A 14062-nucleotide genomic window follows, 5' to 3' on the forward strand; every position below is an offset into this window, starting at 1 on the left:
AAACCCCAGGATCTCATGTGGGATTGTAGCCCTGTCATTGTGCAGAGTGAAAGGGCCCTTCATCTCACAATATAAATTGATTCACCCAGCCACATCTGCCTGGCATCTAGCTCATCCAGATGTGTTTGACTTTTAGATGTATTTTCTCTCAGTTCAAACTAGTAAGCTACTAGCATATTATACTGACAGGCTGATGGAAGCACAGGCAGATTTTTAAAGTGCTAACACTCATGGTGGTTTAACATGCCCCCTGCAGTAGGAAAATGTTGACCCACATAAATGTATGTGATCTGTTTGTACCACATGCAGTGTCAAAAACTATAGTAGCATAATACCTTGTTGTTAGCTGCCCTCTTGTTGACCTCGACTCATGGCAACCTTGTGAATGAGACTCCCTGTCCTCCACTGCTCTGCTCAGGTCCTGTAAATTCAGGCCCAATTGAGTCTCTCCATCTGGCTTTCTGCTACCTTCTACTTTTCCTAGCATTATTGTCTTTTCCAATTATTAATGCTTTCTCGTGATGTAGCTAAAGCATGAGAGCTTCAATTTAATAATCTTGGCTTTCAGGGAATGTTCAGGCTTGATCCTTTGAAGGACCCATTTGTCTTTTTGGCTGTCCGTGGCACTCTTCTCAAACTTGACCTCACAATGTTGGGGCTGCAGTACTGGCATTTAACCACTACACCACCATGGCATTTCAAATAGTCTGGACCTAAATCAGATGGGACTACTGCCAAATACTTGGATTTCCAACAGAGGTAATTCAGGACAGGACGATAGATTGTTGCTAGCTAAATCTATAAAGGAAGAGCAGCATACAAATGCTCTAAAATAAAACACGTTTTCCTTGCAGTTACCAAAACTGAGGCAGAGGGAACAGGGAAGTCTTGTAGGTGCCCTTCTTCCCATTTATCAAAACATGGCAGGACCCCATAACCCCTGGCTGCAAGATACTATTAGTTTTTAAGTACATAAAGCCCTGTTTGCTCATACAATGGCTCCACCTAGCACCCCAGTGGAAAGTCTGTAAGTGGGGCATAAAACCAACAGCATTACCATCTTGTTTGCGTCCCATCAGCTCATACTCAAGATATGCCATGACCTCTGAACATAGAAGTGACATTTGTCATAGTTATCCACCCATTGTTAACACCATTAAAACCAGTGGCTGTCTTTGGCAACAAATTTCACACAGGGTGACCAGATGTTCTCCTTTTCCAGGATATGTCCTACATGATTTTATATTGCTATTAGTGCTTTCCACTTTTATGTTGTAGTGTCCTACATTTTTACTGAATGTGCTATATTTACAGTGCCTTGTTCTTCTTTACAGTTGGAACACCTGATCACCCTGCATGGGTTGGATTCAGCGCAGGGCTATTTGTCTCATGAAGCAGAGTGATGAGGCCACATTAAGGAGCAGCAGTGGAGCTGTGGAAGTCACAACTGTGTGCATCACGCCAGGTAGCAACTACGTCTGATTAGTTTCCATATATGGAGTCAGGATGCGGGTGTTCAACATTTTGTCCATTTTAAGCCAACCAAAGGTGTTGAGGCAGGTAAGTGTGATGGCATAGACTTATATTTGGAAATGTTTTTGATGCATTATTGTATATTACAGTACAACTCCAGTATCTGTAGGGGATACATTCCTGGATTTACTGTGGATACACAAGAGAAGAGATAATAGGGAACCCTATTGAAATGAATGACTATCAGTCCAACCTCCAGAGGAAGTATACCATAGAATTGCATTGGAGGATCTAAAAAAATGCCTAGAGAGGATACAGATACATTCTGTGGATATAGAGATCATGTTGTGCAAGGTAAGACGCTGTGGGGAGAAAATGAAACATCTGAGATTTGGATATGGCTACTGAATGACAGAAAGGGGTTTTTGAGGAGCTAGGCTAGGATTGGACTGCAAGAAGAAAGTTTTGGTTGGGGAGTTTGGTGTGGTTGATCTGGGTTAGTTTGAGAGGGGTGTGAGAGAAGCTATGTGATCTTTTAAATGTAACAATTGCCTATGTTATGTTTGACTTCTGTAAATAAGGAATTGTTTTTGTTTTTTACAAGCCGGGGCCTCCAGAAACACTTATATATCTGAGAGCTTGGATTCAAACAAGGTGTCTGTGGTAGCAGCACTGACTATAAAAGGTGGTGTCCACTGAGGATAGAAGTTACATACATCCTCAAAGGTATGTTGAAGACATTTAGACAGCTCCTAATTGGTGTCACACTGGTGGGTCATAAAGAAGGCCTTACACTGTGGCAAAGATTGCAATCAGAGAAAGTGCTCACACTTTGAAGTTCTCACAATTTGTGGGATAAAGGGTAGAAACCCCATATTTGGCCACATTGGTAGGATTGCCTGAGTGGAGAACCGCTCAGCTGGTGTGGAAAAGCTTGGAGAACCCCAACATTTGGTGGTAACTGCACATTTGGTGCACTAGGGGGAAACCCCTACAGCAGGCCAGATACAACTGTCTTTGTGGAAGACTGCAATCCAGCAGTGCTTTAACCAAATGAGAGTTGATTTTTTTGTTCTCGTCCTCGACCCATGCAACCCCAACACTATTCCAGTGCTTTCCCTAATCCTCCAAAAGCAAATTTTTGAAGGACACAAGGCATTTGTCTTTGGAAGAACAAGTCAAAAGAACCTCCCCATCTTTTGAGTAGAAATATTTTGTGACCAGAACTCCAGTCAGACATTTAGACCCAGCCCATTTGATTTGGAGTGACCATCAGTGATCATGTATCTTTTATGGGACGATAAGTAATTTTGTTCTTAACACTTGTCCCTCGTTGCTGGTTTTGTTTTCGTTTCACATGCTGTAGTTTTTAAAATTCTTTTCTATCAATTGCAATTTGATATTATGTCCCATCATTGTTTTATACATTGCATTTCATATTTATGAAATTGCATTTCATATTTATTACTGGGCAGTCTAAAAGGACAATAATTACAAAGTAATTCAGATTCTTAATTAACAAGGACAGGCAGATGCATCCTTGCCCTGGGTTAACAATTAGGCAGCTCACCCAAGATGGAAAGGGGGAGACAAAATAGGAACATGCTAGCAACATCCCCACAGTGGAAGGCAGCAAGAAAACTGCACACTAGCTTAGAGAAAATGGTGTTGAAGGTCAATGACATAGGATTAATAACTCCAGATTTATTATTTCTGTCACTTTAGCAGCATGTTGTGCTTGTGTTTTCCTTCCCAGTGCCCATATTGCTTGGCTTCTGGTCAAATTGTAGCTATTTTATTACTTATGTTTCATCTCTTTTTCTTCCAAGGAGATCAAAGCAGCATACATGGTTCTTTTCTTCCCCACTGTATCCCTACAATGAACATGTGAGATAGGTGAGGGTGAGGATGTATCCCCAGCCCATATTTATTGAGTTTCATGGCCAAACGGGAATTTGAGTCTGGATCACCCAAGTTTCAGCCTAATACTGCAATTATTGTAATACAGTGGATCCTTGTTATATGCTGGGGTTTGGTTCCAAGATCCCCTGTGTATAACAAAATCAGTGTATGCTCAAGTCCCATTGAATATAATGACATAGCAAAATGGTGTCCCTTATAAAAATGGGAAATCAAGGTAAATTTATACTGTTTTGGAACATTTTCAAACCGTGTATGCTTGAATCCGTGTATAAAAAATCCGTGTATAAGAAGGGCCGACTGTATGCTAGTTCTCCCTGCCCCTGCATCTCCCTGTTCTTTTTTTCTTCATTTATACAAGACTTCGCTTTCATTGCTGATACAAGTTGTTATTAATGGAAAGCCCTTGACTTCTACAACTTTGGTCATAAACCAAATATTTTCTGGACTTGTTTTTATCAAATCTTCAATTATGATTACCTTTCTTCAGTGGATGGAAGTTTAAATTAAAGGAGGAAAGTCCAAATGGAATTTGATTTATTCAGTAATATACACATGCATGATACAATGCTTGGATATCAACACATAACAGTGAAAGGTTATTGAATTAAAATAAAGAAGGAAGAAAAGTTTATTTTGTAAAAGTAATGAGATACTCCGGGTAAGCCTGGATATCATTGAAAATGACAAACATGGAGGGTGTTTGTTTATTATCAGTGACACTGTCATACAGATTTGTAGGATCTGTTGCACTCTTTGCTTTTGGAACAACCAATCCTTGAGTTCCAACACAATATTCTCCAACAAGTACTCTAGCAAGGTACATGTATTTTTTCCCATTTGCATCAGGTTTTGAATAGCAATCATGGGCAGAATAGCTGGCATCAACAGCAAAATAGGTTCCATTTCCATATACCGCAGCTATAAAAAGAAAAATATAAAGTTTAGACAGCCAGTCACTACCAAGTGTCTTTATGCTTTCACTCCTGCAACATCAATAAGTATCAAGCATACGAAAGTAACAATTTCACTTTCAGTAAAGGGAAGCTTTTTCAGGTTAATACACAGCAATATCACATCAAAGGACACACTCACAGAAACCTGAAATTCAGGCTTATTTATGTCCAAATTATGCATTATTTCTATATACAGTGTGCCCTTGTTTTATGTGGGTGATCCATTCTGGACTCCCCTGCGTAAAGCAAATTATGCGTATGCTTGAGCCCCATTTAAATTAATGGGGAACAGGTGCGCGCCCCATTAGTCCCTATGGGACACACCACCCCTTCCTCCCCGTGTGCCTTTCAGCGTATGCTGAAAGCCGCGTAAAGTGTAAAGCGCGCCCGCGTATGACACGAACACACTGTACAGACCTTTCCTAACACTAGTAAATACATATAGGGAACCTGTAGCCCTGCAGAAACTGAAGGACTCTAACTCCAATCAACACAAATCAAGGATAATGGGACCTGGGAATTCAACAACATCCAGAAGGTCATATTCACTCCTGACCAGTCATTGATTGATTGCTTCCCTTTCTTTTTCTTTTCAGTAGATAATTCACAGCACATGAACATGAAAATGAAGGTCCAAGACTGAATTAGTATAAATGTCCAGTGAGGCAGATGGCTCAAAACTAGGGAAATGGCCTCACTTTCAATATTCCTGCAGTGTTTGAAGACATTCTCCTGATAAATGTACACTGTAATGCAACTGTGCAGAACATTTGGTCCTCCAGATACTCAAACTATAATTCCCACAATTCCTTTGGCTAGTGCTGCATGGGGCACATGGCCATTGTAAACCAAAACATCTATAAGGTCTATAATCCCTGCTTCAAAACAACATTCTCTGCATCAAACGCTTACAGCAATTTGCCATTCTCAGAATTTCCTAGCTCTCTTGATTCAATACCTTCAAGAAGGTCTTTTGGCTGTTCTTTGTTACCCATGCTGTTTCATATAAATTTTGGTATAAATGATAACCCTTAATGACCCCTAGATGAACTCTAATAGCCTGTCCACCATTGCCAGCAAGGCATGAGGACATGTACACACACCCCTGAGGGGCACCCACATCATCATATCTGGGGAAGTCGCATAAGAGGATTATCATATGACCAGGAAGAGCAAATGTTTGCCTTCCCTGAGGCTCTTGCCCCCTCCTTGAGTCTGTTGTCCGAGCAGCTTAAGACCACTAAGACAATCAGACAGGGACATCCAGGTGAAAAGAAAGTAATTAAACACCTTTGTTCTCGCCATCAAGCACCTTTGCCAGAAGCAAGATTTTGCCTATAAATACTCCCAGATTTGCTTGTTCACTGGGCCAGTCTGGATTTCAGGGGGAAGCTCTGTCCCCTTGAAGCCTGACCTGGCTCCAGTTTTCTGACTCTGGGCCAGTCTGGATTTCAGGGGGAAGCTATGTCCCTTTGAATCCTGGCTCCTGGCCAGTCATTCCATGGCTGAGCCTCATGCCATCCTCATCATATTCCATTTGGATTCCTGGAGGGAGTCTACATTCTGGTACGTATCACCCCAGTGATGCCTAAAATCCTATTCCATGCTAACCTATGCTTTTCCTGAGCCTTGTATGTGTGTGTGTATGTTAGTGAATTGCGTGTGTTTTTCCACTTATAAATAAATTGGTTATTAATTCTAGAAGTCTGTCTCAGCTCCATTTATTGGAATCCCCTGGTCTACTCCGTATACACATCGGGAGACGATTCTGCAAGGGCCGTCGTAGCAGGCCCTCCTCTTGCAATATTTGAGCTAATAATAATAATAATAATAAAATTCCCCTAAACGGACCCTTGGCTACATCTTGTCAAAACAAAGCTTTGGTAAACCAGTTTGATTATTTTATCCTTCAGAGAAGTGTTTAGACCTGGAAGGTTTACTTCTCTTTCAAATGCTCAGCATATTCAAACTCATTATCCACACATCCAAGCCAAATGGCCATCCTATCTACAGGCACAGTTCAGTTCATCAGCTTACCATGCATTCCAGCATAACTCCGATTAAAACCAGAGTTATTTATGAGGGTTAATGATGTACTAGCTGTTCCATGAAAAAGGAGCCTCTCATTATTTGTATGGCCATTCTTGGCATCCATTTCCTGCTTTTTGATTTGGTATGCCTGCCAGTAGTAAGGATTTTGGATTCTCTCGATCTACAAAAGGACAGGTGAGTGGAAGGTAAGAGAGAGAAAAGACAGTAAATCGACAGTAACAAACATTTAATGTAATTTCTGAGAAAACAAAAATTAAAAAAACTTGAACAAAGCAACATGTGTGGATTTTCAAGGCACATCAAACCAAAGAGGGCAGCGTTTCTCTCATCACAGGAGTATTAAGGAAGTGCCAAGTAACATAGAAACACAAGAGTTGGAAGGGACCACAAGGGCCATCCAGTTCAACCCCTTTCTGCCATGCAGGAACACACAATCAAAGCACTCCCACCAGATTACCATCCAGCCTCTGTTTAAAAACTTCTAAAGAAGACTCCACCACACTCCAAGGGAGTGTGTACCACTGTCAAACAGCTCTTGCTGTTAGGAAATTCTTCCCAATATTTAGGTGGAATCACTTTGCTTGTAATTTGAATCCATTGCTCCATGTCCTAGTCTCTGGAGCAGCAGAAAACAAGCTAGCTGCTTCTACAATAGGAAGAACAAATGCATGGAATTGTGCATTGCTATTGCTTTTTTCTGTGCAGGCGGTTTTTTTTTTAAGATAAAGAAGTATCTCATTCTCTCTCTCTAAACACACACACACAGAGAGAGAGGGGGGGTAGATGAAAGTCAGAATACTAAGAAAGGACAGAAAAGCAAAAGAAAGATAAGAGAAACTACACAGCAGAACACTTGAAGTGAAGCTGTTCTACCAGCAAACAGAAAGAAACTGAGGAAATAGTAGCTTAAAGGACTAGGACATGCATGGTGGGTGGGGTATTCCCGCCAAGCTACTCAGCTTCAGAACATTCTGCATTAGTGTTTCTGCATAGGTGCAAATCCCATTTATGTGAGGCACAGAGACCTCAAAGAAGAATCTCTTTTCCTGTAGCTTGAATGCATTGCTCCATGTCCTAGTCCCTGCAGCAGCAGCAAACAAGCTTGCTCCTTTTTCAATATGAAGAACAAATGTAGGGTGATGTACACTGCTGTTGCTTTTTCTGTGCAGAAATTGCTACGTCACCCATGTCAACCCTTGAAGTTAATCTAGATCAGCATAATAGTAATAATAATAATAATAATAATAATAATTTTATTTATATGTCACCTCTCCCCAGAGTGCTTGTGTTACAAATATCAAATCAACATGCCAGAAAGCACAAACCCTTGAAGAAGCATTTTTAATATCAAATTTTCAGTTAACTTGATGCAGACAGAAATAAATTGCATTTAAATATTTTAAGAACTACTACATTAACAGTGGAGCAAACCTGTTTTCTGTTTTTCCAGAGGGCTGCAACTAATGGCAGGGCTGTAGATCTCAAGTAAACAACAGACACACATTCCTAATGTTAAGACATGTTTGGCTATAGCCAACCTTCTTTGGAGATCATTAAAGACCAATCATCTATACAGGATGCTATAGTTTCACATCCACACACTGAACAGAAAGATGATCACAAGGTTCATTTTCAGCACCACAATTCTATGACTTCCCAGTGAAGTCACAACACAAAACAAGATTTGGATTTCAGCACATTATGTTCCAATCCAAATCTCCCTGACAAGCAGAAAATTGAAAAGTTACATTTTTGGATAATAGCTGCTAGAATTCCCCAGCCATCTTGGCCACTACAATTCTGGGAGTTAAGAGTCCATAACAGAGTCAGGCTCTGGCTGTGAGATAATAAAAGTGTGAACAAAATTCAAGGTCATTATAACCTATATGAACTGCCCGAACAATCAACCTTTTTAGCAGAACCTCACTACTCTTGTCAATATATCACATCAGCTAGCAATAATTCTGCCTATATCCATCTACTTTCATGGGAGTAGGCCAAGGAGAGATATTGACATAAAGATACCTACAAGCATAAAAGGGAGTATATAGTATTTATACATTTCAGATGATGTTTTGTATCCCCTCCAGAGTGTCACCTATTTTCCACTATTTCTCAAGATTCTGGTAGCAGTCTAAAGAAAAAGATGTCAATATGTCCAATAAAGCAGCAGCACACTGGCTACTGCCAGAGATCTTTTTCACCTCAGAGCTGAAATTACCCTATTTCAGCCATTTTATAGCTGTTCTAGGAGTTACCCACTATGGTCCTCCAGTCAAAGATGTTGATGGAAATGAAGAAAATAGAAGGTCTCCACAGAACAGAACCCTGACTCAGTTCCACCGGTGATGCCAGTCTTAAGGCTTGGGCAAACAATCTGTAGCCTGAGGGCTGCACAAGATTGTCCTTTAGAGCAGGGGAAATATTTTATTTAAAAACACTAGTTTTGCTCATCATCCTTTCCACAGAAGCACTGCAGACGAATCCCAAATCTCACAGCAACACTATCAGCTACTTGATTCAAATTTACAGCCAGATCTAGGTGCCTACCACACATTTATTCTTATAGCCTTACATGTACTACAAATAAGCATTGGTTCCAAATTTTGAGGGCATATGATGAAGTAATATTGGAATCGAAACAAACTGGCTGAAGTAGGTGATGTGATGCTGCCCCTGAAAGAGCCCAGTGTGCACTAAGGCAACCGCACACCACAGCCCCACTCTGGCTTTTTTCCAGTGCAAAAAGAGATGGCAAAATGCCATTCCTTTTTGCACTGGAAAAAGGGTGCCTTTTCAGTGCTCCTGCGGCATATGAACGCCTGCTGCTGGAGTGCCACAATGCTGCCCGCTGTCTGGTTGGGCGTGCAGCATAACACTGGCTTCGGGTCAGTGTTGGGGCGTGCAGCGTCTGTACACCATACCCCCAGGAAGCCAGCATATTGTGCTGGTCCGTACCAGCCCTTGGTAAAGCTAAGAAGATCTGACCCTAACTATACTGTAAAACCACATTAGAGACTACAGGCGACTACAGGGATCTGTGCCCTCAATTATCTGTGGAAGGCGATCTCCGTTGTGTTTAATGGCATGCGCACACACCTGGGCTGTGCACACAGGATGCATGCAATTCAAGCCTATGAGCCTCTGTTTGTGGGGGGGCGGAACCAATCTCCTGCACAAATGCGAGGGCCAACTGTATACTGTAAAACCACATTAATTTTTCCAACATTACAAAAAAGCAGAACATAAATCTAACCAACAAATCTTGTTTCACCTGAGCATTACAGAAAACAGAAAGACAGAGAGCAAGCAGGAGATAACAGAATGAGGAATTTTTTTTAAAATTTACTATTTCTCATGTGGCCAGCTAATTCAAGGTATAGAATAAAAGTTACCTTTTCAACAGTCCATGAATTACAAGTCTGACAAAACATCTGCTTGACAGTTAGGTATTCCTTCATTTCTGGGTTTAGGTCCACCACTTTGACACGCATTTGCCCCATGTCTTCCCACTCTTCAGGAAGAGTCATTGCCAGATTATCTGTGTAATGAACATGGCACTATTATCTTTCATGCTACATACATTTTTTTCTTTCATTTTGTTCCATGAATATTGATTGGATGCATCCAATGCAACAGCAATTACTAGCCACAAATAAACAGCCTGATCTACGGATACCATATAAACCCACTGTGCTGAGTTCTTGCAAAGATCTTAATAACATTTCTAAATTAAAGGTTCATCCTCAGCGTCCTCTGAATGACAACATGCACCTGGGACACACTACCAATGCCATATACATGTTGCTACCAATAGCAAGAGGTAGTGTTGGGATGGATTACATCCCACCAAATTGTACCTCCTAAAATACAGGATCACTACAAAGAAGGGATGGAGAACATGTGGCCTCTCTGGATGATGTTGGATTGCAAGTAACAACTTTCCCCAGGACTGATAGGAGTTGGAGCCCAACATCTGGAAACACATGCCTCTCATCCATGTTACACATTCATGCAACATATAGCACCTGCAAACTTCCACAAATTAAGATGGAGCAGAGAGTGCATGTACATTCTAGAAATAATGCAGTTTGATATCACTTTAAGTGCTGTAACTCCATCCTGTAGAATCCTGGAATTTGTGGTTTTACAAGATTTTTAGCCAAAGAGTGCTGGTGCCTCACAAAACTACAAATTCCAGGATGCTGTAGGATGGAGCCATGGCAGTTAATGTGGTGTCAAACTGCATTATTTCTATATTGTCAATGTACCCAGGGAGAAAGGTGCTATCACAATACTCATATAGCTGGGAACTTATAATGTAAATGAATATCCCTTATGGTCCAACAGACAGTAAGCTAGGCTTAGGTTTGAGTTAAATGCCCATCTCAAGTCATGGCTTTACTTAAGGGAAACATTGGGTTTTCACATTATTTGGAAGTATTTTATATTGTATTTTATTACTGTTGTAAGCCACCTCATTCCGGTGGGAGAGGTGGGATAAAAATAAATAATAATAATAATAATAATAATTATTATTATTATTATTATTATTATGAGGGGTGGAATGAACGAATGAGAACAGTGTAGTTTTACGAACAAACCTTCCGCTTTTGCAACACGCCGAAGAGAAATTCTTGAACCTTGGGCATCCAGTGCATGCTGCTGATTTGGATCCACTCTGTAACGTTTATTCTGTATGGTTATTTCAAGTTGCCTCTGATGCTGTGCTGCAGCTTCTATTTGCATATTGATCAGAGAATCAAAGGCCTTGTATTGCCCATTGTCTTCATACTGCCACTCTACTAGGTTGCTCAAAAGATCTGCCTTGGACTGCTCTTCTTTACCATCTCGGACTTTTCTGATTAATTTCTGGATTTCAGTGCTAGCAGTCAAGACATCTCTGGTTCTGCCATGAACATGTATGAAAGGAGAAGAGGCTTCTAATTCTACCTTAATCTCAATTTGCAGCTTCCTCTGGAGGTCTTCGAGTTCCTTATATTCACTTTCTTCAAAGTTTGCAATCCAGTCATCTGAAAAATTGATTTCATTCTGGTCCTTTAAAACCAGATTTTTCACCCAGGATGCTGCAGCTTCCACATTTTTCTGGCTATCACCACAAATCTGAAAAATGGCTGGCTCTATGGTTTTCTCCAGAAGCAAGGTTGGCTTGCTTTTTATTTCTTTCACAGGTTTTCTGAAGTTAAAGATTTCTACAAAAGTACAGTTCAAAGAAAAAAATTACACCTTTAAATAGTGTATTTATAGTCAAGAAAGCCCACACTACAAAAAGCTATTTACTTACCTGCTATTGTAGAGAAAATAGATTTTGAGCCACTTGCACCAGGCTTAGCAGTTGTGACATCATTTCTTTTCATGCTGTCATAAAATATCTTTAATAAATGTGACTGGAAAATGATTATCCTAACGTTTTTCACCACTGGGGCAGATGTATTACTTGCATAGTCTATGATGGCATCAATCATGTCATTGGCCACTATAACTGGATCCCGTCCTGCTTTACCTGCAATGATAATAAAAGTCTTCTTTATACTAAATCAAAAGAATTATTTTTCCTGCCATTAGCTGCCATGTAATGTGGAACAGGTTGTGCACTTAGCACTGCAAAACCTTTCTGCAATATAGGTTTATTACTCCCACCTAATCTAATTGTTTATAATAATGATATTACTTATTTATAATACTTCTCACCTTTCGATCAAGTGATACTCATAAGGGCTTACAACAGATCATCCTCCTATTCTCTCTCATGCACATGCCCACACAGCCCTCTCTCCCACTGCACAGACTGAAGAGGACAGTAGTGTGTGGTTCCATTCAGTTCTGCAGTCCAGGACAATAGGCAGTTGGAGCTAAGCAATTTTTCTGCCAGGAAGCGTGGAGAAGCAAATTCCAGAAAGTGCTCCTTTACTGGCTAAGGTGAGAAGCAATTTGGGCTGTTGCCACACAGCAGAATTACTGCAGTTTTACATCACGTTAACTGCCCTGGCTCAATGCTATGAAATTCTGGTATTTATAGTTTTGTGAAATATTTGGCCTTCTCTGTCAAATATGTGGATTCCATAGGATGGAACTATGACAGTTAATGTCACGTCAAACTGTAGTAATTCTGCAGTGTGGCAGCAACCCAAGTCTCTCTTTTGTGTCTAGTTATTCTTGGGAGGCAGGGGCTCAGCACTGAAAGTAATATTGGACTACAATTCCTGGAAAACCCTGACAGCATGGACATTGGCTATCCAATCAGAGATTCTTGACGTTGTATTAACAAACAAACAAACTTGATTTTCCCACGCTCTTGCAAGGAGCTTGCAAGGTAAAACCTTCTAGTGGTCCCTAGCTGCCTAGCTAATGGCAGAATTCAGAGTGCCCTTCCATTAAGCTCTGCAATCACAATACAATATCTGCATTTATCCAGCTGAAGACCACAATGGCCATCCTATCCAACCCCGTCATGCAGGAATACACAATCAAAGCACTGCTGACACGATGGCCATCTAGCCTCTGTTTAAACACCTCCAAAGAAGACTCCACCATTATCTGAGGCAGCATATTACACCCTGTCAAAAAGTTCTTACTGGCAAAAAGTTCCAATGTTTAGGTGGAATCTCTTTTCCTGTAGTTTGAATTCATTGGTCTGGGTTCTATTCTCTGGAGTAGAAGAAAACAAGCTTGCTCCATCTTCAATATGACATCCCTTCAAATATTTAATATAAATATTTAAACAAGGCTATTATGTTACCTCTTAACTTCCTCTTCTCCAGGCTAAACATACTCAGCTCCCTAAGTCTCTCCTCACAGGCCATGGCTTCCAGACCCCTCACCATTTTGGTGGCCCTCCTGTGGACACACACTTTATGCTGCACTTTAATTCAATAAGATGTCCCTAGAGGTCAATAATCGTAACTATGTACACACTGTCCTGCTTATCTCTACTGAGGGCAGCACAGCAGGGGAATATACAAAGGAATAGTTCAGAGTCCAGTCCAAAGGTCACACAATACCAGTCAGTCAGTCACAGCAAAGGGCAGAGGCAAGAGCATAGTCACAAGGCAAGTCCAGAGGTTAGATAACCAGTCTTGAATCCAAGAGCAAGGAACAACAAGGCTGCAAGACTGGTTGCTGGTTGCAAATAATCTCTGCAGCTGGAGGTCTTTTAAAAGGCCTCTGCTTCTCTCAGTTGAAACCTATTAGCTCTCCTCTTGGCTTCTAGCCTGGAAGAATGCCTCAAAGACACCTTGACCTGTCTTCGCTCCACAGGTCCTAGCACGTGCAGCCTAGAGTCCATAGAATCTGTTTCTCCCTCTGCAGCTTCTTGAGCCTGCTCTGGGACTGCTGATCCAGGCATCCCCAGATCTGCCCTTCTCTCAGCCTCCTCCATGTCTTCTAAGTCAGAGGACTCAGTGCCTCTAAGTCAGGCCCAGTGAAGTCCATGACACCCACATCCACTCAAAAATACACAACCCAAGTAAAATATTCCAACACTAAACACACAATCACTTATCTTACAGTCTACAATCTAATGTCCTTGGCTAGAGTAGACCTTAACAGTAAGTTCCGCAATGTGCCATTCAGAGCCAGCAGAGAAGGTGCCATCCAAGAAAGGGAATTGCTCTAGCGTGAACTCAGCTTACTGGACCACC

The 14062-nt window shown here is 41.1% G+C and overlaps 1 protein-coding gene across 1 annotated transcript in view; it reads right to left on the reverse strand.

The window, feature by feature from the left end:
- Window positions 1-3915: 3915 nt before the first annotated feature.
- Window positions 3916-14062, reverse strand: part of LOC149313942 (protein mono-ADP-ribosyltransferase PARP14-like) — a 53702-nt gene continuing 43555 nt past the window's right edge. Inside the window, exons 14-18 of the mRNA XM_089520200.1 lie at window positions 11707-11925; window positions 11006-11614; window positions 9797-9942; window positions 6387-6561; window positions 3916-4314 (exon numbers count right to left, since the gene is read on the reverse strand). Coding sequence (XP_089376326.1) covers window positions 4025-4314; window positions 6387-6561; window positions 9797-9942; window positions 11006-11614; window positions 11707-11925 — 1439 coding nt within the window. The 3' untranslated portion in view covers window positions 3916-4024. The remainder of the gene's footprint in view (window positions 4315-6386; window positions 6562-9796; window positions 9943-11005; window positions 11615-11706; window positions 11926-14062) is intronic.

Source organism: Sceloporus occidentalis, unplaced genomic scaffold, assembly GCF_023333645.1.
Source record: "Sceloporus occidentalis isolate IW3139 unplaced genomic scaffold, rSceOcc1.0.p SCAF_4, whole genome shotgun sequence".
Lineage (NCBI taxonomy): Eukaryota > Metazoa > Chordata > Lepidosauria > Squamata > Phrynosomatidae > Sceloporus > Sceloporus occidentalis.